This window comes from Adiantum capillus-veneris, chromosome 12 (genome assembly GCF_014529385.1).
Source record: "Adiantum capillus-veneris isolate H3 chromosome 12, ASM1452938v2, whole genome shotgun sequence".
Lineage (NCBI taxonomy): Eukaryota > Viridiplantae > Streptophyta > Polypodiopsida > Polypodiales > Pteridaceae > Adiantum > Adiantum capillus-veneris.
This window is the reverse complement of record NC_140942.1, coordinates 35,408,623-35,435,186: the sequence shown is the minus strand read 5'-3', so window position 1 is coordinate 35,435,186 and position 26,564 is coordinate 35,408,623. Positions and strand designations below refer to the sequence as shown.

Sequence of the window (26,564 nt, the reverse complement as noted above, 5' to 3'; positions counted from 1 at the left end):
ACCCCTCGCAATTGGCTATACACCCTCGTGATTAACATAAGACAACATTTGCTACGGAATGGGGAATTTTTGCGGGCAGCTCGGTTAATAAAGGCCAGTTAAAAAGGTACCATTTTCCACTAATTGAGGAAATTTTAAGCATGCTGCATGCAACCAAAGAATGAAAACGTGCTTGAACAAGCTTAGGAGGAAACATGACTTTGAAAGTCAAGTGCAAATAGCTAATGTGACCAAAGCTAGTACCAATGGAAACCATCAACTTGCTTGATTCCATTCAAGAAGGAAGGGAGGTCAGAATCCATCTTGGTTCTTCAATAGGTCATTGAAAAAGGCAGTTGTTCATACTGGGGCCAGGGCATCAAATGAGTCTTTGGACAACCAATCATTCTATTTTTTATACCATTGGGAAGGTGTATATCGATGTTACCCTCTAGAATATTCATGCAAACACTGTTGTATATCTTACCAGATGATTAGTTAGCCAAAAAGATAGTCATTGGAACACCTTGGATTTGAACTTACAACACAATTTCAATTTGGGAAAACAATTCATTACAAGTACGAACACCACATGGGTGACACTCAATTGAATATGCCCAAGTAATTACCCTTATACCTTCGATGGATCAACGATCGAGTTGCAACAACCAAATAGCCCAATCAAGAGACGCATGCAAGGAACCATGCAAGTTTGTGTACCTAAGAACCTTCTCTAGAACAAAGCTCAATACAATATATACCTAAACAACAATCAAACTAGTCGATATCAATTCCATTGCCACTCCCTACAAAACCAAGTCAATGGACAAGATTCGTGTGGTGGAAGAAACAAAATATTTTTTCATCAACCAACATCAACAACAACAAGCAAGAATCCACGAGCTCAAATAAGTGGATTTGGCAACCCAAACCACTTACCAAAATAAAGCAAACAATCAAGGAAAGGGCTAACCAATTGCAAGATCTTTGATTTGGTAAGCACTCATGGGAAGCCTCGCCATCAAAAAGCCCCGAGAAAATTTCTCAAGACCCTCATCTTGCACACCATGCTTTTTTGTCCTCAAATGTATATGGTAGAGCCAATCGTGGCTATACATAGATACAATTTTTCTACCCATGCACAAGACAACCCTGGCAGTTGCCCATCGTCCAAAAGGGCTCCATCTAGGAAGGGGGGAGGCAGAGTATATTCCAACTCTGCAAGATGATAATATGTTAATTATGCACATTGTTTTCGATCTGATTGATTTCTAATTTTTTGTCTTTGAGTGCGGGTATTTCCAAAATTACTATATAAATGCCCATATCGAGAGCCAATGCTAATAATTAGGGACAAAGGTTTAATATGAGCCCTGAACCAAGTGCACATAAGTACATATGAGCTTTGTACGTATGTGTGCTAATAACCTTCACAAATAAAAGAAAATTTTAGGAAACTAAAAAAAAGAAGACAAAATATGAGTAAGTAATTTGTTTTAGAATTTTTGAAACAAGTTTGGTCTTTTTTTTTCTTTTTTAAGTAATTTTATTTATTTTTCTTAAACAAATAAATAAATCAGTTGAAAAGTTGAAATCGAGTTCCAACTTCAAATGTTGAATTTTCAAACACAATGGAATGGATATACAAAATTCAATCAATTTGGAAGACATCACTGACTAGCCTAATTGGCCAAGAACTTAATCTAGGGCTACCAACAATAGAAAGACCTATGGGTGTCAAAATTCAAAAATTTTCAACCCGAGGGTGCATTATATGAACGCAAAAGTTTGATGGGTAATTTAGTGGCTAGGGCAATCAGGAATCCAAGGTATGTATATCCTATGGGGTCATTTCCAAGCTCATCTCCCCATTTGCTTTGTGTGAGATAGAGTAGAGAGCTTTTCTGACGACGCGTTCTACGAGCTTATATGTGCTACTTGAGGTCTCTTACCTGCAACATGAGGGATAAGTTTCTAACCTTGAATATAATTTTTTTGAAGATGGGTATGGGTAAGGAAATAGTGTTATGGCTCTAAACCACACATGGTAGAATGTAGAGGTTTAGGTAGGAAAACTCCCACACCGACTTAACCACTTGATCAAATCACACAAACTTGAACCATATCTGCATAGAGTATCGAATTTGTGCCTAGGCTCAATGTTCAAAATTTCTTCAATTTTTTAGACCTAGAAAAATAGGCACGCCTATTTTGGAATGGCCCATTGGGGAAGTTGCCTTGACAAATTTGTTGGGGATAGCCTTTAGAAGATACTTCGTGAAGTTGGGTCAAATTGGAGCTATAGAGAAAGAGATCCAACCACTTGATCACTTCTAGGACACAAATCGTCATTTTGTGATAGTGGGCCAAATATTAATCATAGGACCACCAAACTTCATAGGGGGGTTTATCTAAACGTGACCAACATATGAACCCAGTAACTCAAAAGAAGTGTTGGAGGATACCACCTCACAGTTAAGCCAAGTTATAGGCCTCGAGTACAACGAGATCAACACCTATATCAGGGGACCACACAAGGGCCAAAACACTTGAGTAGACTATGAAAGACCATGTAGGAAAGTGGGAAACCACTATAGGCTCAAGTTGGAGGTTTGAAATCAATGAGTGGATGGACAAGCACCACATATGGTACTTGCAAGAGTCATGTGAGCTACCACAAGTAGCATGTGGCTATCAGGTGTGTAGCATGTGTTTATGGAATGAGTAGCATGTGTGAAGATATAGGGCTCCATGGGGAAAGTGTGACTATGCACATAATGGTGCATGCTTGGTATTTTAGGAATTATTCTCAATGTGGGTGTAAGCTGAAGGCTTACCCCAACAGACGCCACCGTAAGCTAAAGCTTACACTAGAAACATGCATTCTAATTATGGAGTCTAATATGGGTTACATTGGGCCCACTACATAGGGTTCATAATGATGAATCTAATGCAAGCTGGTAGTGTAAGTCTTACCTCCAAACTATGTGGTTTGGTCTAGTGTCTAAATGTGGGCGATCACTTTCTATTGGGAGGTTCGTTGGTGGACTCACCTTCTAGGCTTTAATTTTCCTTGCTTTTTGGAATCTGGAGGGATTCTTTGTGACGATGATGTACATGTGGGTGCATTTGGATATTGAACCAAGTTTAATGTATATAGAGACAAAAAATCAAATAGGAGGGTCTTACCATGTCTTTGGGACAACCAGTGTCTAACTCCTTTGTGAACATTTGCGTATAAGTACTCGTAGTGTAAAGTGGGAGCTATGATCACTCACATAGTTGCATATATTACAATGATATCCAAAGGTGTAAACTAAGATAATTGGAGCCATGAAGATTTGAATTGTAGCATGGATACATTGAATGCTAGATGTGCTTTGAAGTGCTTCTTGTTGCTTGGCTATTGTTCTTCTTGTTGCTCTGCTATTATGGACCCAAGGCCTTAGTGTCAAATAGTGCCAACAAGCAAAAGTGGCTAAGGGTATTGTGAGAATGCATGCTTACCTACCAAAGAAATGGTGTGGAGCAAAAGGGGATAAATGCCTTGATTGAGGTGGAATTTGCAAGGCCAAAGGAAGTGGTGTGCTGTGAGAAGTAGGACTTAAAAAAGGTAAACTCTACATAATACAATATTGCCAATAAGTCAAAAATCCTTGTAGGTGGGTAGTAGTGGGTGATGCTGATGTGAATGATGATGCGAGCACTGTTGTTGTAGTTTCAAATGCTACTCTAAGGACGAAGTCGTCACTCATCTTAGAGAGAGGAAGAGAGCCCGAGAATCACGAGCTTGTGAATTCAGAGAGGCTAGCATTGGCTTGCGAGCTATCGAGGGAAGAGGAGAAAGAGAATGTAGCAAGTGCCATGGCGACCTCCCAAGTGCTACTCCTGCTTGTGGTGATCGTGCTTCAGGTGGCGGAATCTTGAAAGGTAGCAGAAGGGCTACAATGGTCGAGGCAACGGGCGAAGAATTTGAAAGCAGGTAGTTTGATAAAAAGACCTTTTTGTTTTTGTTGTGAAAATTGGTGCCCACTACTTGTGCCTTCCAAAGTGCATTAAAAGGATCTTTGTGTCCTCAAAGTCACACCTACACATTCTAAAAAAAAAGGGGAAACACACATGTACACTGTCAAGTGAGCATACACACACACACACACACACACACACACACACACACACACTTAATCAAAGTCAATGAGCATAAATTAATGGAAAGCCAGCACAAGCGCATAAGAGATTAAATCAAGGTGTTGGTGCTTGATGGTTAAGCCAAATGTGGAAATGATTAGTGCGTTGGGACAACTTGTGAAAGCATCTACGCGCACACATACATATGGATTCTCAATTATCTCTCAAGCAAAAAAAAATAGCTTGGAAAAAGCCAGAAAAGCAAAAACCAATGCACACACAATTAAGTGAATGCGACATGCAATGAAAGTATGATTAGGACCACTAGGGAAGGGAGAAATCCGAGCAGTCTAGTGGAGAATTGATGCTTCTAATGCTAGATTTCCTCGAATGCCTTGGCAGTATGCCCAAAGGTCTTTAGCCTTTGCACATATTCAATGACACACAATTCAATTGAGCTTTAAAAATGCAATCTAATGCTAATACTAATCTACTAGGACCTCAAAAGTGACTAGGAAGTGCTAATCACACACCATGCTTTAATACACATGTAAATGCTATGGTGGGTGAGCCAATGTAGCATTCGTGATTGTGGTTGCACCATAGCAATAGATAACTAGGTAGATTAGAGAGAGCTCAAACACAAATGGAAATGATAACTTGCTTGATTGATTGTAGAAACGGAGAGAGAGTACAAGCTTTGGATAGTGGCCTTTATATAAGCTCAAGGTGGAGGTTTGGAATTAGTGAGTGGATAGATATGCACCACATATGGTAATGGCAAGGGTCATGTGAGCCACCACAAGTAGAATGTGGATATCAAGTGTGCAATATTTGTTTATGGAATGAATAACATGTGTGAGGCTATAGAGTCCCATGGGAAAGTGTGAGTATCAAAGTGGACCACAATTGAAACGATTTTGAAATAAAGATTACATTGGTGTAGCAAGACACAAAAGAAATGGTGAACATGTTCAATTTCATGTCTGTGTGAGAGAACTTATAGATGCCGTTTCACATTGTGCACAATAGTTGCAAGAGAGCCATGTGTCCCTTGCCACATCTATATGGATTATAGATTCTCATGTATGCATGCAATCTCCACCATTTGGATCAATGTGAAGTAATGTGCAGTCAATGCACACATAGTTGTGTGATATTTGAAGGCCTTATTTTGGTTTTCTCGAGGTAGAAAGTAATACATCCAAATGTTGTTTGCAAGCCACTTGCTTGGTTTGAATAAGCATCATATCATCAACATATTGCAAATTGGATCAAGATGCCATCAAGGCTTTCCCAAGGCACCAACCCAGCTTTTCCATGTTATAAGAGGGTGGGTGAGAGTGCATCCCCTTTATTTAACCATGATTTTGCTAGTGACCACATCCGACATTCCTATAGGGCTAGCATTTTTATGCTATTATGTTGTGTACCCATATTGGGATCAATTCATGACCACAATCTCCTCAGTGGGATCAATTCATGACCATAATCTCCTCATTGGGATTGCCTATGGGACCTAATCAAAAGTTTTCAGGATGTTCACAAAAGCTTTGCAGTAGTAAGAGTTTCACGTCGCTTGAGTTACAACCTTACTTAGGATGGGTTTCCACTTTGGCGATGGCTACATAGAAGCAACATAAAGGGACAAAGGTATAAAGGTTATTAGTTTTTGCTAGTCTAAAGCGCCATCTATGATTCATGTTTCAAAGCTTCGATGTGAAAAATGTTTTGTTTTGCCTTTTCTTCGTAGGGCAAAAAAGTTGGTCTGTGCTCATTAGCTCGTCAATGAGGTGTGTAGAGTGTATGGTACCATCACTATTCCATCGAACCCAATCCTGAGAAAAATTATTTCCTTCCACTCTTCACTTAGGCCTAGGAGCAATTTTGAGCATCGATGGATATTAAACGATCGAGATGACGTGTAACGAAGAGTGGAGCAATTTTCAAAAATATTGGAAAAAAGCATTGGAAATTTAGGCAGATATGCTGAGAAGCCACAAGGCGAGCAGTGTCTCTCTCTCTCTCTCTCTCTCTCTCTCCTTCGATCGGGACTTCGGAGTTGGCGCATCAGCTCGGCGTCATTTCGTGGAGGATTGCAGCTCTCCATCGCCGCTGGAAGGTCTGTTACCTTTCAAAGGGAATTTAATACGTCGTTTTCCCGCTCTCCTCTCGCGAGCAACAACCATCTGCACTTGGTAGCTGAAGAGACAAGCTGAAGGCCTCAGAGCAGGTTATTGTGTTTGGAAGAGTCTTCCATCAATCCAGGCGCATGCCGTGTGTAAATGGACTGACAGAACAAGGCTTTGCACATGGGACTGTCCTCTTCAACCCCGGCAACATGTGATTTCCTTACAGCATGGCATGCACACATTTTATTCCAGGTATTGCATCATTATCTTTTCCTTCTCCATTTGGGGCCCAGAAGCAGCTTTATAATGATTGGATGTTTCTCTGTCTGGATCGAATCGTATTTCTTTGTTGGTGGATTGTGATTCACATTTATTGCTAGCAAGGGCATTTTGAGGTTTCACTATGTCAGTTAAGTTGTGAGCTACCACATTATGAGTTGCTATGTTCTTTTTTCTAGAGTGTACCTTCTTATCTTGCCCTGCGAAGGCACCTCGAGCTCTAAGTGGCTGGCATGCAAGCACACCTGATTCAGAATGCTTTTGGGAACATCTAAGATGGAAACGAGTTACAAAACAGGCTTCCCCCTGGGTATGTGAACAGCTTATGAGTTCATACCGCATATACTTTGCTCATGTAGCTCAACAAGGAAATTCATTCATCCTTTATCTGGTGACCTTGTTGTTACATGTCTAATGGCAGGTCAAAGGTGTAGAAATCAGTTGTAGTGGTTTCAATTGTGATGGTCGTGGGGTCACACAGAGTCAGAGAAGGAAAAACAAGGTGGAGACTTTTTGTTGCAATTCTAGTGAAAAGGAGCCTGATATATTGTCTGCTGTCACCGAAGAGACATTGTGGGAGGTAAGAGGTTCTGTTACTCACCAGCTTCATCTTGTTGCATAGTCAGTTTTTTTTGAAGGTACTTGTGATGTGTCTCGGCAAAAAAGGGCCGACGGATAAATTAGGTAAAGGACGGTGGCTGTTAGGAACTCTCATAAGAGAAATACATATAGTACAAGAGTTTGTGTAGGTGGTTATTTTGTTGGAATTGCAAAGAAATTAAAGCCAGTGGCCCATTTTAGTTTTTCTACTCAAACGTAAGCTGTGTTTTGGGCAATATCAGCATGTCTTTACTTGTCTGGACACAATCTGAAGTTTTTTCCATTCTTCATCATTCTTATTACCAGCTAGTTTCCCCACACTTATTTGAAAACATAGCTCTAGGCTCATTTCTTTAGTCATTTAACCTCTAAATGGCTCATGGGTTCAATTCAAATTGAGGGAAAAGACATAAATTAATTATCTGTCATGCTCTAAGGGGCAGTGTGAAACAGGCAAGTCACCTGATGAGGCAGTGAAGCAGTGCAAAATTACCACAAACTGACTGAACAGAACAAATTTTAACTAAAAGAGAATGCTAGAGATGAGAAACAGTGGGGCAGAGGTGCCCACAAAGAGATATTGGCCCGTCCAATAGGTGTCCCTTGAAGTACTTCTTTATTTTATTGCTCAAAGTTGTCGGATACAAACGCCAGTGTGAGCTTGTGCTAATGGCAACCTGACACTTAATTCATAGGCATATAGCACCACAAGGAACTCGCTTATTGGCTATTTTTATATTAGTGCTCAATAGCACATGAAAATAGTCTGCTATGAATAACTGGCGGCCAGAAAGCATCCAATGTAAACATCTGCAGTATCCACTTAATCTGCCGTGCCAGCTGCTACATCGGTAGTTTGCATGCTACCGAGTCAACTCCGTCCATCTAGGTCTGCAAATTCCATTTGCATTGCTATTTACGGAGTGTTTCGCTTAGACTTGGGCATCAGGTTTGTGTGTCTAGTCGGCTTTTCTGTCTCCTGCAAAAAGACATAAAACCAAGATTAAGTTGACTTTGAATCGGTGCAGACATGCGATTGAACATCGCACAAGGCAATACATTCATGAATCCTAATCGACATTGGATTTGAGACAACAATCTCACGTCTGGGTCCTCACTCGACTTCCGATGCATCTACTTAGCTATCTTATCCATGCCTCATTGACCTTTGTACAGATGTCTTGATGCATTAGAATCATCATCATCACCTCTTGGTGAAAAGAGAGAAAATGCTGCAGACATTCTATGTCACATATTTGAAGGAACATGTACATGTGAAGAGTATACATCTTTGGTGCAACAATCCATGTGATATCAGATGATAATATATGTTCGTAAGTAGTAGTCACCAGGTAGAGTACCATCAACTTAGTACCCCAAAAAATGGCAAATTCCCTATCTTTGTTGATACAAGAGAGTGGAGTGGCTCCCCTCTTGTGTAGAAAGCTTTGCACTTGCACAAGACTCATTGGCTGAATCGGCTTGCATTCTTGGACCGGTTGGTGTCAATCCAAAAGTCTCAAGGTAAAGCTCTAACAAGTGAGTGCGCTTTGCCGCGAAGCTGCTGATATGGCAGTTGTACGGATTTTCGGACTAGATTCTTTTGAACTTGAATCTTTTCATGTAAACTGCTTTTGATGGTCAAGGGCCTATAAATATGAACCATGGGCTCTCTCTCTAGCATTCTACCATGTGGAGGTGCACAGCAGAGCCGCAAGCATTGTACCTTGCTGATGCATTATACCTTTGCGAGTGCTCTCTGGGGATGGAATTGCGCCACTTGGTGTCTCGTGTGAAGTCTCTCTTTCAGCTCAGTTATTTGGCTAAACGTCTATCTCAGACTGTTCTTTTCAGTTGCACGTGGTGCAGTCTCACTGCTGTGCTATCGGAGCTCTAGTCGTGTGCTTTTTTGAAAGCATAGCAGTCCTTCTAGAGTAGATAGAGCACGATGGGGTTTTTAAATTCTACAGAGTACCTGCAGTTTCTCCTCAACGAGCTCCGCGACATACTTTCGTGGAATCCTTAGCAGAATCTCCCGATGCTGCAAAGTTTTTAGCAGTTCCTGAATTACATGCGATGCAGTGGTGGAGTTCAATTGCTATCCAGATAATGCGATGCAGTGGTGGAGTTCAATTGCTACCCAACCACATACTCCAAGGACTTGGCACGCTTTCAAGGCTATTTTCTCATGAAGTTACATTACCTCCGTGTTCGAAGTCTAGATTTTTTCAGAATGGGGAAATTTCAAAATGTTTGCCACGGAGACCATGGAAGACTACAACCAAAGGTTCCTCTATGTCTACCTTCCGGTGTCTTTCTTCGAGTTGATTCCCTTGGAGGACCAATGCGAGCGATATACAATTGGACTGCCATCACCCTTACAGGAATATTGTCTCTCTAAACAACCAACAATGCAAGAACTTATGGAGGCGGTCAGACAGAAGCTTATGAAAGGAAAGCTAGAGTTTACTACAGAAGAAACTCGGGCAGACACTTAGAATCCTCAACCACAATGAAACAAATCTCGAGGAATCTCGTGAAAGTCAAACACGAAGGCCTTGTTTGACACGTCAACAAGAGACCCTATTACAAGAAGGCCAATGTTTTAGACAAGGCGAAATTACATTTCATGTCCTCAAAGAACAGATACATCCTTAGAGCAACCTCTTGCTCTGAGAGTAGATAGAACCACATGACCACCTCCGATGAAGCGAGCTTGCCTTGCAATTGGACTTGTCCTTGACATTTGTGACATTAATCTTGAAAGTTTCAATGAATTGTGCAGAGCCTATGAGAAAATCAACGTCTTCAAAGCACTTATTTTCTTTGATCCTGGAGCCATATGACTTCCTGAAGCAAATGGACTTTGATTACGATCCACAAGCTGGAGAACTTGAAGCTAAGCTAGCCACTGGCCAAACCCAAAATATGGTATCTCCCATTAGTGCTCTTCTAGCCACCATTTAAATCCGGATACCATGGAAAGGCAGACTTTCATATCATGAGGATAGGCATTTGCGACGCAGACGAGGTGTCTGGGGAGCGTTTAGTTGTATGTTGAACGACGCAAACCAGGTGTTTGGGGAGCGTTTAGTTTTATGCTAGGAACCTCCAAGTGACGTAGGATGCGGGCTGGGGAGCGTTTGGTTGTATGAGTCCTCTAAGCTCATGGCTCAGACCTTTGCGGTGGGAGTGAGGAGGTAGTCGTTGAGTAGCTTCATGCCTAAGACCGTCTGTCTGGGAGGAGTGCTCAACGACATTGTTTGTTGTGTCTTGTAACATGCATATGTAAGCATCTGTGTTGCATTGTGATGTGCCATACTACTCCTACTTGAGCGAGATTGCCTGGGTATGTAACTTTAGTACATCACCCGTTACAGATCAGTGCGGTCTAGGTGTGATGGCTAACTCTACGCAAGAATATCAAGAGCTCTGATATGGCAAACTGAATGACTCTTAGATATTTTTTGAGCTAACTTGAGTTGTTTTGGAGATACAATTGTGGTTGATTACTCTTCTTTCAAGAAGGGGGGATGTCACAAACTGGTGATGTGTCAAGTCACTAAAGACCTTAGCCAACCTGTAGATCGTGGCCGTGGGGCCTAAACCCTAGCAGAAGCAGAAGAAGAAGAAGTCTTCACCAACTTACAGATCCTTGTTGAATGGCCTATGGGTTAGGATTAAAATCCTACCTTCAAACACTTATGGCACCTCAGTCAATGCGGCCTAAAATAAAGTAGTCATGCACACACATTTCAAACTTGTGCAAAGGTTGATAATGTGGCAGCTGTATGCACACCTGCGTTTTGCGCTACACTGTTGACGTAGCAGCTGTACAGATTTTCGTGATTTGCGTTGGCTGCCATGAGCGCTAGCTTTTGGGACCAGATGCATGTAAGCTACTTTTGATGGCCAAGGTCCTATAAATATGAACCATTGGCTCTCTCTCTCTCCGGCATCGTACTGTGTTGAGGTGTAGAGCAGAGCCTCAAGCATTGTACCTTGTTGATGTAGTATAAAGAAATACCGAAAGGGGCGCCATACTATCACAGGAGACGGACACCACGTTCCAACGAAAAAGAACAGACTGAACAACTTTAAGCACTTTAAATAACAACTGAACTGAAAGAGATGCATGACACGAGACGGGGAGTGGTGGAGTTCCACCCCGAGAGAGCACTGGCCCCAAAACCTGGCACCCCTTTTGGTATTTCTTTATATTGCCGGTACTTGCGCTCTGCACCTTCCCAAGGAAGAGTGCGAGAGACTAAGCCCTCTGCACATATTTAAAGGCCCTTGGCCCACAAGGGCCCATGAAAAGCAGTCACATGAAAAGCTTCAAAATCAAAAGCATCTGCTTTAAAAAGCATCTTGCCAAAAAGCTACCTGCACAAAACGCGGAATTCCGTACACTGCCATGTCAGCACCTACTAGTGTGAAATGAGGGCGTTTGTACGATTGCCACATCAGCATGTCAACGTAAAATGTGGGATTTCGTACAGCTCTGCCACGTCATCAGTCTTTACGCAATTCTATGTGGGTGTATGTGTATTGGTGAAACTTCTTCTGTTGCTTCTTGCTAAAGGTCTAGCTTAGTGTGTTCTTTTCAGTTGGCACGTGGTGCTGTCCCGTTACACTTTTCGTCTTACCCTTCTACGTCTTGTTATTGGAAGAATCGTTCAATGCTTCGGAACCTGACGTCCTTCCCGCATTGAACTGCTCCTCTTGGTCCAATACCATTGAGACTATCTCCTCCCAAGTAATAATGTTCAAGAGACCACTTGTAATCAACAAAGAAGAGAAGTTGAAGTAAGGGGGAGGAAATTGGGTGAAAAGCTGAATGGCCAATGAAGTGTCCTCTGAACCGATCCTCTTGCCCATATGAAGTATTTCCCGCCGGAGTTCTAGCATCTTGTTGATGTGGTCCCTCATGGTTGTTTGCTTGGCATCCAGGGCACCTCCAAAGCAATCCGTTTCATATATTAATCCCAAATCATCTTCGCATCCTTCATCAATTGTATGTGATTGATAACTGATGGTGTACTATTGAGGATGATAAATGATCGAATCTGAGCATTGTCTCTTCCCCACAGCTTTGCTCTTGCTGGATTCTTTGGCTTCTTGAAGTTGCTACTAACAAAGACTCCAAGCTCATATGAGTTGAGAACCGCTACCATCGTCGCTCTCCAAATGGCATAAATGTGCCAAGGTGGCACATTAATGCCACGTCTTCAAAACATGACACTAGGCTGAAAACCTGCAGAAAACTGAGACTCTGACCACAAGAATGCCTAGGAACACTGGTCTCTCCTCATGCCAGCCTATTGGGTGGGCACGTACATGGCTCAAACCGCTGGAAAAGATATGTCTACCTCTGGGCTCAGCCACAAAACAGTCCTCACTCCCTAATCTGCTTCTGGGAGATATTGGAGCCGTCACTGAAGGGCGGATGAAACTTCAACAATAGCAAGGTTGCTCATTGCACAAATTTTTAGATATCATAGGAAGCCAGAGTCTATTGTGTAAGATAGAGGAATTTAAGGATGACTAGTTATCTTTGGAGGGCACCGTATGAGTATTTGGGTACTTTTTGTTGTCGTTTCATCCACAGAGAAATGGTAAGTCAGAGATTACTAATTTAGTGGTTGTGGATCTAATAAATTGTCATGTTTTTTACGGTAAATCTGAGTGGCGTAAGATGTTTCATACGTCTAGTGAGAAGGCATCTTCTGAGACTGTTGCATGTGGCAAAAAGGTTCCGTCAAGGATAAGATTTTTCAGGCAAATCATTTCGTTGAGGATCTTGCTACATCTTTTGCTAAGCGTGGCTGTAACTATGTTGCAGCTGTATAGGCATGATGACATGGCATCCTGGTTGATGTGGCACTTTTCTAACTAACTTTTACTGTAAATCGCACATGGATTATTTCCAGGCTGCTTTTGAGCGTGATTTGTAAATAGTAGATGCTTTTGGGTCCCTAGGACCTACAAGTAATTGGCCTAGGGGCCAGTTATACCTCGGATTATGTGTGTGGGCTCACAAAGAGATTGGGCACATGATTGTTCACGTAATATAAACAAAATACCGCAAGGGGTGGCCTGTTGAGTGCCCAGTGATTCTGAGAGGGGAACTTTGCCCTTTTATGGATCTTTGTTTCAAGTTGTGTCTTATGTTCCCAGTTCGTTGGTGTTGTTTGCAGTGATTTTGCCGCCTGGCAGGTGGCCAGTCCCTTTCAGAACGTTTGTGACTGAAGCCACCGACCTGGACCGATAGGATTAGGGGCCTAGCTTTGTAGCCATAGTGAGCCAATCCCATTGATTTTTACAGTGAGCCAATCCTGCTGATTTTATAGATGCACAAAGTTTGGATCTTTGTCTTCCTTGCAGAATAGTTGGGTTTAATGTATACATGTTAGAATTTTCCAAAGATTTAGAGGAGAGCAAGCTAAAAAGTTTTACTAGAGATATGGTGAATTTGTTGTGAGACTTCCCAAGAGAGGTTGCAGGGTTACCGTAAAGCTTACAAGATTACTGTCTTCTTGCTGCTGTCTGGTCTTTTCTGTGTTTGAACAAAGAAGCTAAAGTAATTTCTTTATCAGCTCAAGTTATTGTAAAGTATATAATATGGCACCCGTTCTGTATTTGATATAGTGGTTGCACTATTATTTCAAGATGTGGTGGATATTTGCCCACTTAATCTGGATTTCAGAGGAATATATGAAGAGTTTTTCCTCTTTTCTGGAGAGTCTTGAGCTAGAAAAAGTTTCCTTTACGTTCTTAGATGCATGATGGATTGTGTCTAATGTCTGTGCTTTTGTACAGGGTTTGCAACCAGCAATTTCGTACCTCTCATCTACGCAACTCAAAAGAGTACGAAGTGCCTTGAAGGTATAGTGACTAGACCTGGACTAAAAAGCTTGAATTTTACGGTCGACTAAAACACTATGCTGTTTAATGCTTTAGTTTTGTTGGACCAACTCAAGTTTAATCAGCTATTAGGCTTAGCTTTTGGTTGTTTTGTTTGATTCCCCTTTCCCCAAATCTTTTGGGCACTAGAAAGTATATGTACCTAAAAGTGGAAGTGCGGGAAAATGTGATAGGCGCCTGCAAGGCTACCAGTATGAAAACTATGGTACAGAAATACACGACACTAGCTTTTATAGTATGGGGTGTTCCCTTTCGTATGAAAATTCCGCTGAAAACCACAAAAGTGAATATACTCATGCTACGTAAAAGATCAAATATGTAATCCTTAGCAAGTGAAAAATTATGGATTTGGCCATTTTGAAGGCATCTAAAGCTAAGGCTGGGCAGCACTTGCAAGAAAATGTTAAAAAAACTATTGGTATTGCTATAGTATCTGTATGAATCACCACATGGTATTAATCGTACGAATTTGTTGGGTAAAGGCATTTAATGCTATGGCTGAGCAGCACTTGCAAGCAAATGATTTTGGATCGTTGCATCCACAATGCAACTTACTGATGCAAAGATGCATTTAGTCGTTTTAAAGGTCAGCGAAGGGTGCTTTATCACCATTCAAAGGGTATGGATGGTACAGACTTTTCTGTGTGCATACACCATGCAACCTTGCAATACTTCAAGAGGCATACAATTTTAAATAAAGAATGATACTGCAATTCAATGTGTGGCATTTCTTCAGGTCAACTAAATTTTTGACCCAATGTTTCCTGAAAGGGATGCATTTTGGGCGCTAAAGAATTGGGGAACCTGAAATTAAAGGCTTCAAAAAGCATGGGTGTTTTACCTCGGTTCCTCTTGATAGCTTCCTGTCACAAACTGGTGACGTGGCATGGTGACACAGCAGATACACACACTCTCTCTGGCAGGCAGTCACGGAAAAAGGCGGCAGAAATGCTGACATGGCAGTATGGCAGGTTCCGGATTTTGTGCCGGAAAATCCACTGACAGTTGCTGACGTGGCAGAGCGTAGGGCAGCCGCTTTTGCGCTGACTGTACAGCAGATTGTACGGAAAAAGCAGGGCTGAGCTCTATGCAAATTTTGGCAGCTTTTGGGCTTTGCTTTATTTTAAAAAACCTATTTTTAAAATATGGCAGCTTTTGGGGCTCTGCTATTAGCATCCCTTGTAAACTTATAAATAAGTGGGCATGGCTCCCACTCTGCACAGCATCTGGACGCAGAGTCTTAAGAGTGAGACCCCTCCCACTCCTTGTACTTTGAGTTGCAGATTAATACAAAAAGAAATACCGAAAGGGGCACCAGTGTTTGGGGCCAATATCTCTAGGCACGGAACTCCACCGGGCCGTGTTGAATCAATTGTGAACTGTGAATTGTTTTGAAGTGAATCTCTACCGAGTCGCAGTAGAATCTTGACTCGGAGCGTCCAAGTTTGTTACAGTGGTATCAGAGCATGGCCGATTTCTCTTCTACCGGGAAATCCGATCCTTTTCTTGCGACACTTATGGATGCAAACAGAGATCAGTCGACTTCCTTTGCATCTGGGGATGCGGGAAGAAATCACGAAGAAGATTCTCACGAGGAGTATGGCCCGCCTTGGCCTACTTAGGCGGAGATAGAAGAGATGAAGCGTCGACAATTGGTTGATGATGCGACAAAGATGATGATCAACATTGCGAAGGATCCCAAATTTGCAAAATTTTTGACGTAGACATTCTTCGACGAAGTGTACTCTCAGTGGCGGAAGGCCACAGAACCACCCCTCAAACCGGTACTCAAGAAACCTCCTACTTCGAGGATGTTTACAGAGCAAGAATTAGAAGAGGTGGTTGATACATTGATTACCCAGTTTTTTGACGTAACCAACAAAGCCAAAAAGCAGAAGAAAGGAACTGACTTCCCGGGTTATTTGGATTGTCAATCTGCTTTTGCCTCGGCAAGAAAGCAAAAAAAGCGTGTCAGATTTGAAGGAGTATCCATTTCTTCTTCTTCTTCTTCTGACAGTTCTTCAAGCTCTTCTGCCTCGAGCGAAGAAGACAAGAAAGGGAAAAAGCGAAGCAAAAAGCAAAGCTTCGGAAAGGGCAAGAAAAAGGCGAAGAAGCCTAAGTTTCACCCAGTTTCTGACAGTTCTACAGAGGACTTGTCTTTAGATAGTTTGGACTCCGATGATCACAGATTTTATGCAAAGAAGAAGAATTTCTATAAAGCCAACCAATATGACTTTCTAGAGGATAAAGCAAGAAAGTTCGAGAATTTAAAGAAGGTGGACAGTCAATTAAATTTGACACTTTTTTTGGGTTCCGAGATGCTTCGAGGGCTTTGGCCTTCATACAACAGTTTGATATAGCTTTCTCTGGAGGGCATTACTCTGAGCACTCCAAGATTCGGAGGGCTACTTCTTACTTCAAGGGAAATGCTCGAACATGGTGGTCCACTCTTTTATTGAACAAGAAAGCGCCAGTTAAATGGTTGAAATTTAAAAGGCTTGTTATTTTTTCTTGGTTGACTCGAGAGTACGAACGCGACATACGAACTGCTTGGAACCAGAAAGATACCTTGGACGCATATTGCGAGAGATTTTGGAGCTCCTTTCTACCCGCTTCTTCATTTAAGAAGATCTCGTTTAAAGAGCAGATTGAGCGGTTTACCTTGGGACTTCCTATGGAGATCGGAGATCACTGCTTAGAGCAAAAGTCAAATTCTATTCAAGAATTGATGAGTCATGCGAAACGGGGCTTTGCCATTCACTCAGGTAGTTTGACTTACCCCACAGATGAGATAATGACGCAGAAAACCGAACAAACTTCTAAAAATGAAAGTAGAAAGAAGAAGAGCCCCCAAGATTAGAAAGATAAGGATGCACGACCCCCGCTCACTCCTCGGGAGAGAGCGAACTACATCAAAGAGGGGGAGTGCTTTGGATGCGGGGAACAAGGACACATTTCCGCGAAGTGCCCTAAAAAGGCACAGAAAGAACAAGATGAAGAAAGGCCAGAGAGTTCAAATGCAGCTAAGGAATGTGGACGGGAAGGCAAGATGAAAGCAGGACTGGTTCCGGATTGCATGGGTACTGACCCAAGCACGATTGATAAGAGTACAGAACTTTACCGAGCTTAGGGCAAAGTGAAAGATCAAGAAGCCTTGATTTTCTTTGATGGAGGAGCCAAGGCCAACTTCATTTCACCTGAATTGTCGGTGCGGCTCGAGATTACACCCGATCGGATAGGGCCACAAGCAGAGGCAGTCCTAGCGGCACCCGGCAAGGACGTAGCCATTACACCTGTCATTGGCAAACTTCGGTTGCATTATCAGGGGTATTTGCGGCACGAGGACTTCTATATAATGCCCTTGGAAGGTTGTGATGTCCTCTTGGAAATTCCCTGGTACCATAAGAACAACGCCGTGGTCGATTATCGGGCAAAGAAAGCAACACTAACTACAGAAAAGGGCCGAACCATTGTACTTGATGTGAAACTTAAGGGCGAGTCTGTCCCTATTGTATCGGCTTCGACTGTTTCAAAATTAATGAAATCCAGTCTGTTTGTTTACTCGATCGTTTTGAAAGAGTTGAATGATGATCATAGGACAAATATGTCTGATCTAGAAAAAGAACGCCAAGATTTTCTCCACACACATGCTGATTTCTTTTCTGAGGGCCTGTCAGGCGAGTTGCCACCAGCTCGTCGTGAGGATCATACCATTGATCTCTTGGAAAAGGGTCTTATTCAGGCGAGTACTTCACCTTACTGCTCCGGTGTTGTTGGTTTTGAAGAAAGACGGATCTTGTAGAATGTGCATTGACTGTAGAGCTCTCAACAAAATCACCATCAAGAACAAATTTCCGATTCCTAGGATCGATGATATTCTAGACCGACTACAGGGATCCTCTTGTTTCAGCAGGATCAATTTGAAGAGCGGATATCATCAGATCCGAATCGTGCCGGGAGATGTCTACAAGACAGCTTTCTGGACGACCTTTGGTTTATTTGAGTTGTTGGTGATGCCTTTTGGCCTTACCAATGCTCCAGCAACATTTAACCGAATGATGGACATGATTTTTCGAGAGTACAGACTATTTGTTGGCACTTTCTTTTATGACATTATTGTCTTCTCCAAGGATGAGGCAAAACATAGAGAACATCTGCTACAGGTCTTTTAGGCATTACGAGATCACAAGTGGTGAATAATGCAAAGTAAAGTGAATTTTTCCTACCAGAGATCCACTTTTTGGGACACATCGTCTCAAGAGCAGGAGTGCAGATGGATTGGCCCGATTGGCCCGATTTGAAGAATGTCCATGAGGTTAGAAGCTTCTTGGGCTTATGTTCTTACTACCGGCAATTCATTAAGAAGTTTGCAGAGGTTGCTTCCTCTTTGCATATCTTGACACAGAAAGGAGTCCCTTTCTCGTGGGGACCCACAGAGGTGAGTGCCTTTCAGACATTGAAAGAGAAATTGACTACAAGACAGTTTTGACTTTGCCAGATTTCAGAAGTCATTTGAAGTATATTGTGATGCTTGTGGTCGTAGTATGGTGTGGTCTTAATGCAAGAAGGCCATGTCATTGCCTACGAGAGCCGATTGTTCACAAGGCCGGAATTGACAGCACAGATATATGAGAAAGAGCCTTTTGCGGTTACCCATGCTCTTACTCAGTGGCGACATTACCTACTCGGAGCCGATTTTACGGTCTTCACAGATCACCACAGTTTACGCTACTTCTTGTCACAGAAGCAGCTATCAGAAAAGCAGATGCGGTGGGTGAACATCTTGTCACAGTTTCACTTTCAGATTGTTCATGTGTAGGGACAAAAGATCTGGGTGGCGGATGCTTTGTCTCGGAAGCCGTTGGTTCTGGCTATTTCCACGATACATCATAGGAGCTTCGAGGATATGGTTGATCAATATGCCACAGATACTGATTTTGGAGATATTTTCACTCGGATGCGGAATGGGGAGGTAGTAGTGTAACAAACTTGGACACTCCAAGTCAAGAATCAACCGCGACAGCACCAAATAACCACTTCAAAACAATTCACAGATCACAATAGATTTGCACTGGCCCGGCGGAGTTCCGTGCCTAGAGATATTGGCCCCAAAGACTAGCGCCCCTTTCGGTATTTCTTTTTGTATTAATCAATCATCAAAGTACAAGAGAGCGGTTAGGGTTTCACTCTCAGACTCTGCGTCCAGATGCTCTGAGAAGTGAGGCCCTCACCACTAATTTAAAGGTTACAAGGGATGCCCAAAAGCAGAGCCCCAAAAGCTTTTAAAATCAAAAGCATCAGTTCTCTCTCTCTCTTAGAGAGTCTTTTCTCTTTTTTTTATTAAAAAAAAAGCAAAAGCAAAATTCGCGTCGCTCATCATTTTCCAAATTTTTTTTTTAAAAAAATAAAAAAATAATCCGTCTCCGCGATTTCCGAAATTTAGGGTTTTTGGCAAAAATTAGGGTTTGCAGGAATTTTAGGGTTTCTGGTAGAAATTAGGGTTTCTGTTGTTCGCCACGTCATCACTTTGTGACATACCTCCCTCTTGAAAGCATTGTAATCGACCGCGATTACGCCTGCAAAACCGACAAAAGCCATAAACCGTCTTAGCAGACACTGACTGTTAGTACCTACGTACTAGGAACGCACATCTAGCACATGTACAAAATCGACAGTCACATCACACGACATCACAGGACATCACATGACATTCAACATTCATTCGGATCTTAGACCATGATTTATCGGCAATGTAGCTAGCAATCACATCTAGGTCCAATTGGGACCTCATCGATGTCCGATTGACTAACCCCTATTGCAACCATGTCTATTCGAGATCAATCAGACCAAAATGCTGCAGTCATTTCGGCTATCAGTTCTTGCACTCACAAGAAGTCAAGAACAAATCAGGATCATAATCAGGAATTCCATTTCATAAAGTCATCCAGCAGAATACTGTCAGCTCTCAGTATCCCTGAAGCTCAAAGAGACATCAGTGACTTTAGTATCAAAATCGAGGCATCTGTTGACAAAGGAGTGGAGTAACTCCCCTCTTGTGCATCCCACTGCACCAGATCTTCGGCCAAGCTGAATTCTGGGTTCCATTTGGAGTAGACTATGCTAAACCAAAAGCATCGAGGTAAAGTTTCACAATCTGAGGAGTATCTGCTAGGTCCTCCTCCTCCATCCACTTCGCATCAAGTGCAGGATAATTCTTGAACTTAACCAAGAACCGCCTTCGGACTTTACCCTTATTCTTCGTATCCTTATGTGCCAAAATCTGTTCAGGAACAAGGATCTCCTCGTTTTCTTCCACTTCGGGTTGCTCATCAGGCTCCCCATCATCAGGCACATCACCTTTAAAAGGTTTCAAGAGATTCACATGAAATGCATTGTGAATCCTCCAAGTATCTGGCAGTTTCAGTCGGAAGGAGACTTCATTTATCTTTTCAGTAATCTGGAAAGGGCCGTAGTATCGCATACTAAGCTTTGGAAAAAGCCTCTCCTTTCCCTTGTTCTTTCGTAGGCGTGCCTTCTCAAAACGTAAGAGCACCCAATCATCCTCCTTCAATTTCATGTCGCGACGATGGCGATCCGCTGCCTTTTTCTGTCGTTCTTGAGACTTCTGCAAAGTCTCGCGAACCTTGGCAAAATTCGTATCCAGATCTCGCGTATATTCATCCGCTTCAAAGATCTTATCTTTCGTGCTCAGGAAGGGTGGAACCTTTGCAGCACCTTCAACAATCTCAAATGGCGCCTTCCCTGTCGACGAGTGTATCGTGTTATTGTAGGCAAATTCCACCAAAGGTAAATATCTTTCCCATTGAGTCTTCTGATCTGAGATATAAGACTTCAATAAATCTAGAACCACTGAATTGGCAATCTCGGATTGCCCATCAGTCTGCGGGTGGAACGATGACGAGAACTGCAACCGCGTGCCAATGTTCTCCCAAATTGCCTTCCAAAACAAACTCGTAAATCTGGGGTCTCTGTCGGAGACAATTGTCTCAGGCATGCCATGTAATCTGAAAATCTGGGCCACAAACAGTCTCGCTAAGTGATCCGGCTTGACTGTTTTCTTCACTGGAATGAAATGAGCCTATTTGCTAAATCTGTCAATAACAGTCCAGATACCATCGTGACCACTCTGTGTTCTCGGGAGATCAAAAATGAAATCCATCGCTATACTTTCCCAGGGGCGGGTGGGTATGGGTAAAGGCTGTAACAATCCCTGTGCTTTATGCCTGTCAAACTTGACCTTCTGGCATACCAAGCAAGTGCGCACAAACTCTTCCACATCTTTCTTGAGTCTTGGCTAAAAGAAATATCTCTCTACCCCTTTCATGGTGGTAGCAATGCCGCGGTGACCCGTAAAAGGTGGACAGTGGCATTCAGTCATAACCTTTTCCCTCAACGGCTGTGTAACGCACAACATAGTCTTTTTCATCAAGTAGCCTTCCCGAAGGGAGTATCCCGCTACTGTCTCCCCATCCCGTATCCATGTAAAAATATCTGCAAAATCTGTATCTGTGGCATACTGATCGACCATATCCTCGAAGCTCCTATGATGTATCGCGGAAATAGCCAGAACCAACGGTTTCTGAGACAAAGCATCTGCCACCACATTCTTCTGTCCCTGCACATGGACAATCTGGAAGTGAAACTGTGACAAGATGTTCGCCCACCGCATTTGCTTTTCCGAAAGCTGCTTCTGTGACAAGAAGTAGCGCAAACTCTGATGGTCTGTAAAGACAATAAAATCCGCTCCGAGTAGGTAATGCCGCCACTGAGTAAGAGCATGGATAACCGCCAAAAGCTCTTTCTCATAAATCTGTGCTGTCATCTCCGGCCTAGAGAACAAACGGCTCTCGTAAGCTATGACATGGCCTTCTTGCATCAAGACCGCACCCAGACTACGACCACAAGCATCACAATATACTTCGAATGACTTCTGCAAGTCCGGCAAAGTCAAAATAGGTCCCGTAGTCAATTTCTCTTTCAATGTCTGAAAGGCAGTCACCTCTGTGGGTCCCCACGAAAAAGGTACTCCTTTCTGTGTCAAGATATGCAAAGGGGAAGCAACCTCTGCAAACTTTCGTATGAACTGCCTGTAGTACGAACATAGTCCTAAGAAGCTTCTAACTTCATGGACATTCCTCAAGTCGGGCCAATCACGGATAGTCTCTATCTTAGCCAGGTCCATTCGCACTCCTGCTGCTGACACAATGTGTCCCAAAAAGTGTATCTCTAGTAGGAAAAATTCACTTTTCTTTGCATTAATCACTAACGTGTGATCTCGTAATGCCTGAAAGACTTGAAGCAGATGATCTCTGTGTTCTGCCTCATTCTTGGAGAAAACAATGATGTCGTCAAAGAAAGTGCCAACAAATAGCCTGTACTCTCGAAAAATCCTGTCCATCATCCGGTTAAATGTCGCAGGAGCATTGGTTAAGCCAAAAGGCATCACCAAAAACTCAAATAACCCAAAAGTCGTCCGAAAAGCTGTCTTGTAGACATCTCCTGGCGCTATCCTGATCTGATGATATCCACTCTTCAAGTCAATCCTACTAAAGCACGAGGATCCCTGTAACCTGTCGAGTATATCATCGATCCTAGGAATCGGAAATCTGTTCTTGATGGTGATTTCGTTGAGAGTGCTATAATCGATGCACATTCTCCAAGATCCGTCTTTCTTCAAAACCAACAACACTGGAGAGCAATACGGTGAAGTACTAGGCTGGACAAGACCCTTTTCCAAGAGGTCTTTCACTTGGTTCATAATCTCTTCATTCTGTGCTCGGCTGACACGGTAGGGTGGCCGGTTCGGTGGTGTACTACCAGGTATCAGATCAATGGTATGATCTTCAGGACGAGCAGGTGGTAACTCTCCTGGCAGGCCTTCTGAGAAGCAATCGGCGTGAGAGTGTAGAAAATCTTGGCGTTCTTTATCAAGTTTAGACATATTTGTCCTATCATCACCACTCAACTCTTTCATAAAGATCGAGTAAACAAACAGACTGGATTTCATTAATTTTGAAATGGCCGAAGCCGATACAATAGGGACAGACTCGCCCTTCAGTTTAATATCAAGTACAATTGTTCTGCCCTTTTCTGTAGTCAAAGTCGCTTTTCTCGCCCGATAATCGACCACGGCGTTGTTCTTGTGGTACCAGGGAATCCCTAAGAGAACATCACAACCCTCCAAAGGCATTATGAAGAAGTCCTCATGCCCCAAATACCCCTGACAATGCAACCGAAGTTTGCCAATGACAGGTGTAATGGCTACGTCCTTGCCGGGTGCCACTAGAACTGCCTCTGCAAGTGGTCCCATCCGATCGGGAGTAATCTCGAGCCGCGCCGCCAATTCCGGTGAAATGAAGTTGGCCTTGGCTCCTCCATCAAAGAAAATCAGGGCCTCTTGATCTTTCACTTTGCCCCAAGCTCGGCAAAGTTTTGTACTCTCATCCATGGTTTCGGGATCAGTACCCACACAATCTGGAACCAATCCTGTTTTCATCTTGCCTTTTCGTACACGGTCCTCAGCTGCTCTCGAACTCTCAGGCCTTTCGTCGTCCTTGTCATTCTGTTCTTTCTGTGCCTTTTTAGGGCACCTCGCGGAAATATGTCCATGTTCCCTTCATCCAAAGCACTTCCCCTCTCTGATGAAGCGAGCTCTCTCCTCAGGAGTAAGCTTGGGTCGTGCATCCTTTTTTTTTGTTTTTTTCTGGGTTGCTCTTTTTTATTCTACTTTCATTCCCAGAAGTCTGTTCGGCTCGTTGTGTCATGGCCTCATTTGTGGGGTAGGTCAGACTGCCATAGTGAATTGCAAAGCCCCGCTTCGCATGACTCATCAACTCCTGAATAGAAGCTGACTTCTGTTCCAAGCAGTGGTCTCGGATCTCTGTAGGTAGACCCAAGGTAAACCGCTCAATCTGTTCTCTGAACGAGATCTTCTTGAATGAAGAGGCGGGTAGAAAAGAGCTCCAGAATCTTTCACAATAAGAATTCACTGTATCGCTCTTGGTCATCCGGAGATGGTTCCAAGCAGCTCGTATATCTCGCTCAAACTCTTGAGTCAACCAAGAAGAAATAAAAAGCCTCTTGAATTTCAGCCATGTAACTGGCACAGTCTTGCTTAATAGAAGCGTCGACCACCAAGTACGAGCATTCCCCTTAAAGTAAGAGGCAGCTCTCCGAATCTTGGAGTGCTCTGAATAGCGTCCTCCCGCGAAAGCGATGTCAAACTGCTGTATAAAAGACAAAGCCTTCGAAGCATCTGAGTATCCTCAAAAGTATCAAACTTGATCGAGTGGCCACCTTCCTTAAACTCTCGGACTTTCTTGCTTTTATCTTCGAGAAAGTCATACTGGTTGGCTTTGTAAAAAAAATTCTTCTTGTTCGCATAAAACTTTCCGTCATCAGAATCTGAGCTGTCTGTAGACGAGTCCTCAGTAGAACTGTCAGTCTCTGGGCGAGATGTAGCCTTCTTTGCCTTTTTCTTGCCCGTTCCGAAGCTTTGTGTCTTGCTTCGCTTTTTGCTTTTTTCTGTCTTCTTCGCTCTAATCCGAGGAGCTAGAAGAACTGTCAAAAGAAGAAGAAGAAGAACTGGGTACTCCTTCAACTCGAACACTCTTCTTCCGTTTCTTTGCCTTGTCAAATGTCAACCGACGACCCAAATATCCCTGGAAGTTAGTGCCTTTCTTCTGCTTTTTGCCGTGCTTTTTGTCTTTCTTTTGCACGTCGAAAAGCTGAGCAATCCGTGCATCAACCACGTTCTCCAGTTCCTGCTCCGTATATTTTCTTGGAGGCAGAAGGTTTCTTGAGAGCGGATTTCGGGAGTGGTGTTGCAGTTCTCTGCCACTCTGTCTGTACCTCTGCCAAAGAGGTCTGGTTCATATATTTTGCCATCTTCGGGTCCTTGGCAAAATTGAGCATCATCTTTGTTGCATCGTTGATCAACTGGCGACGCTCTATCTCTCGCCGCTCCGCCTAAGTAGGCCAAGGTGGGCCATACTCTCTGCCTGAATCTTCGTTGTGATCCCAGCCCGCATCTCCAGATGCAGAGGGAGTCGACTGATCATTGCTTGAAGCCATAGGTGCCGCGGAAAAAAAATTCGGGGATCAGATTTCCCGTAAAAGAGAAATCGGCCGGGCTCTGATACCACTGTAACAAACTTGGACACTCCAAGTCAAGAATCAACCGCGACAGCACCAAATAACCACTTCAAAACAATTCACAGATCACAATAGATTTGCACTGGCCCGGCGGAGTTCCGTGCCTAGAGATATTGGCCCCAAAGACTGGCGCCCCTTTCGGTATTTCTTTTTGTATTAATCAATCATCAAAGTACAAGAGAGCGGTTAGGGTTTCACTATCAGACTCTGCGTCCAGATGCTCTGAGAAGTGAGGCCCTCACCACTAATTTAAAGGTTACAAGGGATGCCCAAAAGCAGAGCCCCAAAAGCTTTTAAAATCAAAAGCATCAGTTCTCTCTCTCTCTTAGAGTCTTTTCTCTTTTTTTTATAAAAAAAAAAAGCAAAAGCAAAATTCGCGTCGCTCATCATTTTCCAAATTATTTTTTTTTTAATAATCCGCCTCTGCGATTACCAAAATTTAGGGTTTTTGGCAAAAATTAGGGTTTGCAGGAATTTTAGGGTTTCTGGCAGAAATTAGGGTTTCTGTTGTCCGCCACGTCATCACTTTGTGACAAGTAGCGGAATATTCCATTCGGGATGGCTACTTGATGAAGAAAACCATGTTGTGCGTTACACAGCTGTTGAGGAAAAAGGCTTTAACCGAATGCCACTGTCCACCTTTTTCGGGTCACCGCGGCATTGCTACCACCTTGAAAGGTGTGGAGAGATACTTCTTTTGGCTGAGACTCAAGAAGGACATGGACGATTTTGTACGTAGTTGCTTGGTTTGCCAGAAGATCAAGTTTGACAGGCATAAATTACAGGATTGTTACAGCCTTTACCCATACCAACCCGCCCTTGGGAAAGTATTGCAATGGATTTCATTTTTGATCTCCCAAGAACACAGAGTGGGCACGATGGTATCAATACTGTTATTGACAGATTTAGCAAGCTAGCTCATTTCATTCCAGTGAAGAAGACAGTCAAACCGGATCACTTAGCGAGACTGTTTGTGGCCCAGATCTTCAGATTACATGGCATGCCTGAGACAATTGTCTCCGACAGAGACCCCAGATTCACGAGTTTGTTTTGGAAGGCTATTTGGGAGAACATTGGCATGCGGTTGCAGTTCTCGTCATTTTTCCACCTGCAGACAGATGGGCAATCGAAAATTGCAAATGCAGTCGTACTGGATTTATTGAAGTCTTACATCTCGGATCAGAAGACTCAATGGGAAGAGTATTGCCTTTGGTGAAATTTGCCTACAATAATACGATTCACTCTTCGACGGGGAAGGTGCCATTTGAGATTATTGAAGGTGCTACGAAGGTTCCATGGACCCTTCCTAAGCACGAAAGATAAGATTTTTGAAGCCGACGAGTA

General features: G+C 43.0%; 1 protein-coding gene across 2 annotated transcripts in view; it reads left to right on the top strand.

The window, feature by feature from the left end:
• The first annotated feature begins 6,092 nt into the window (after window positions 1-6,092).
• Window positions 6,093-26,564, top strand: part of RSH1 (RELA/SPOT homolog 1) — an 83,856-nt gene continuing 63,384 nt past the window's right edge. For both annotated transcript variants that reach the window (XM_086525041.1, XM_086525040.1), the window contains exons 1-4: window positions 6,093-6,491; window positions 6,698-6,828; window positions 6,940-7,098; window positions 13,941-14,006. In XM_086525041.1, the coding sequence (XP_086381167.1) occupies window positions 6,467-6,491; window positions 6,698-6,828; window positions 6,940-7,098; window positions 13,941-14,006 (381 nt within the window). In that variant the 5' untranslated portion in view covers window positions 6,093-6,466. The remainder of the gene's footprint in view (window positions 6,492-6,697; window positions 6,829-6,939; window positions 7,099-13,940; window positions 14,007-26,564) is intronic.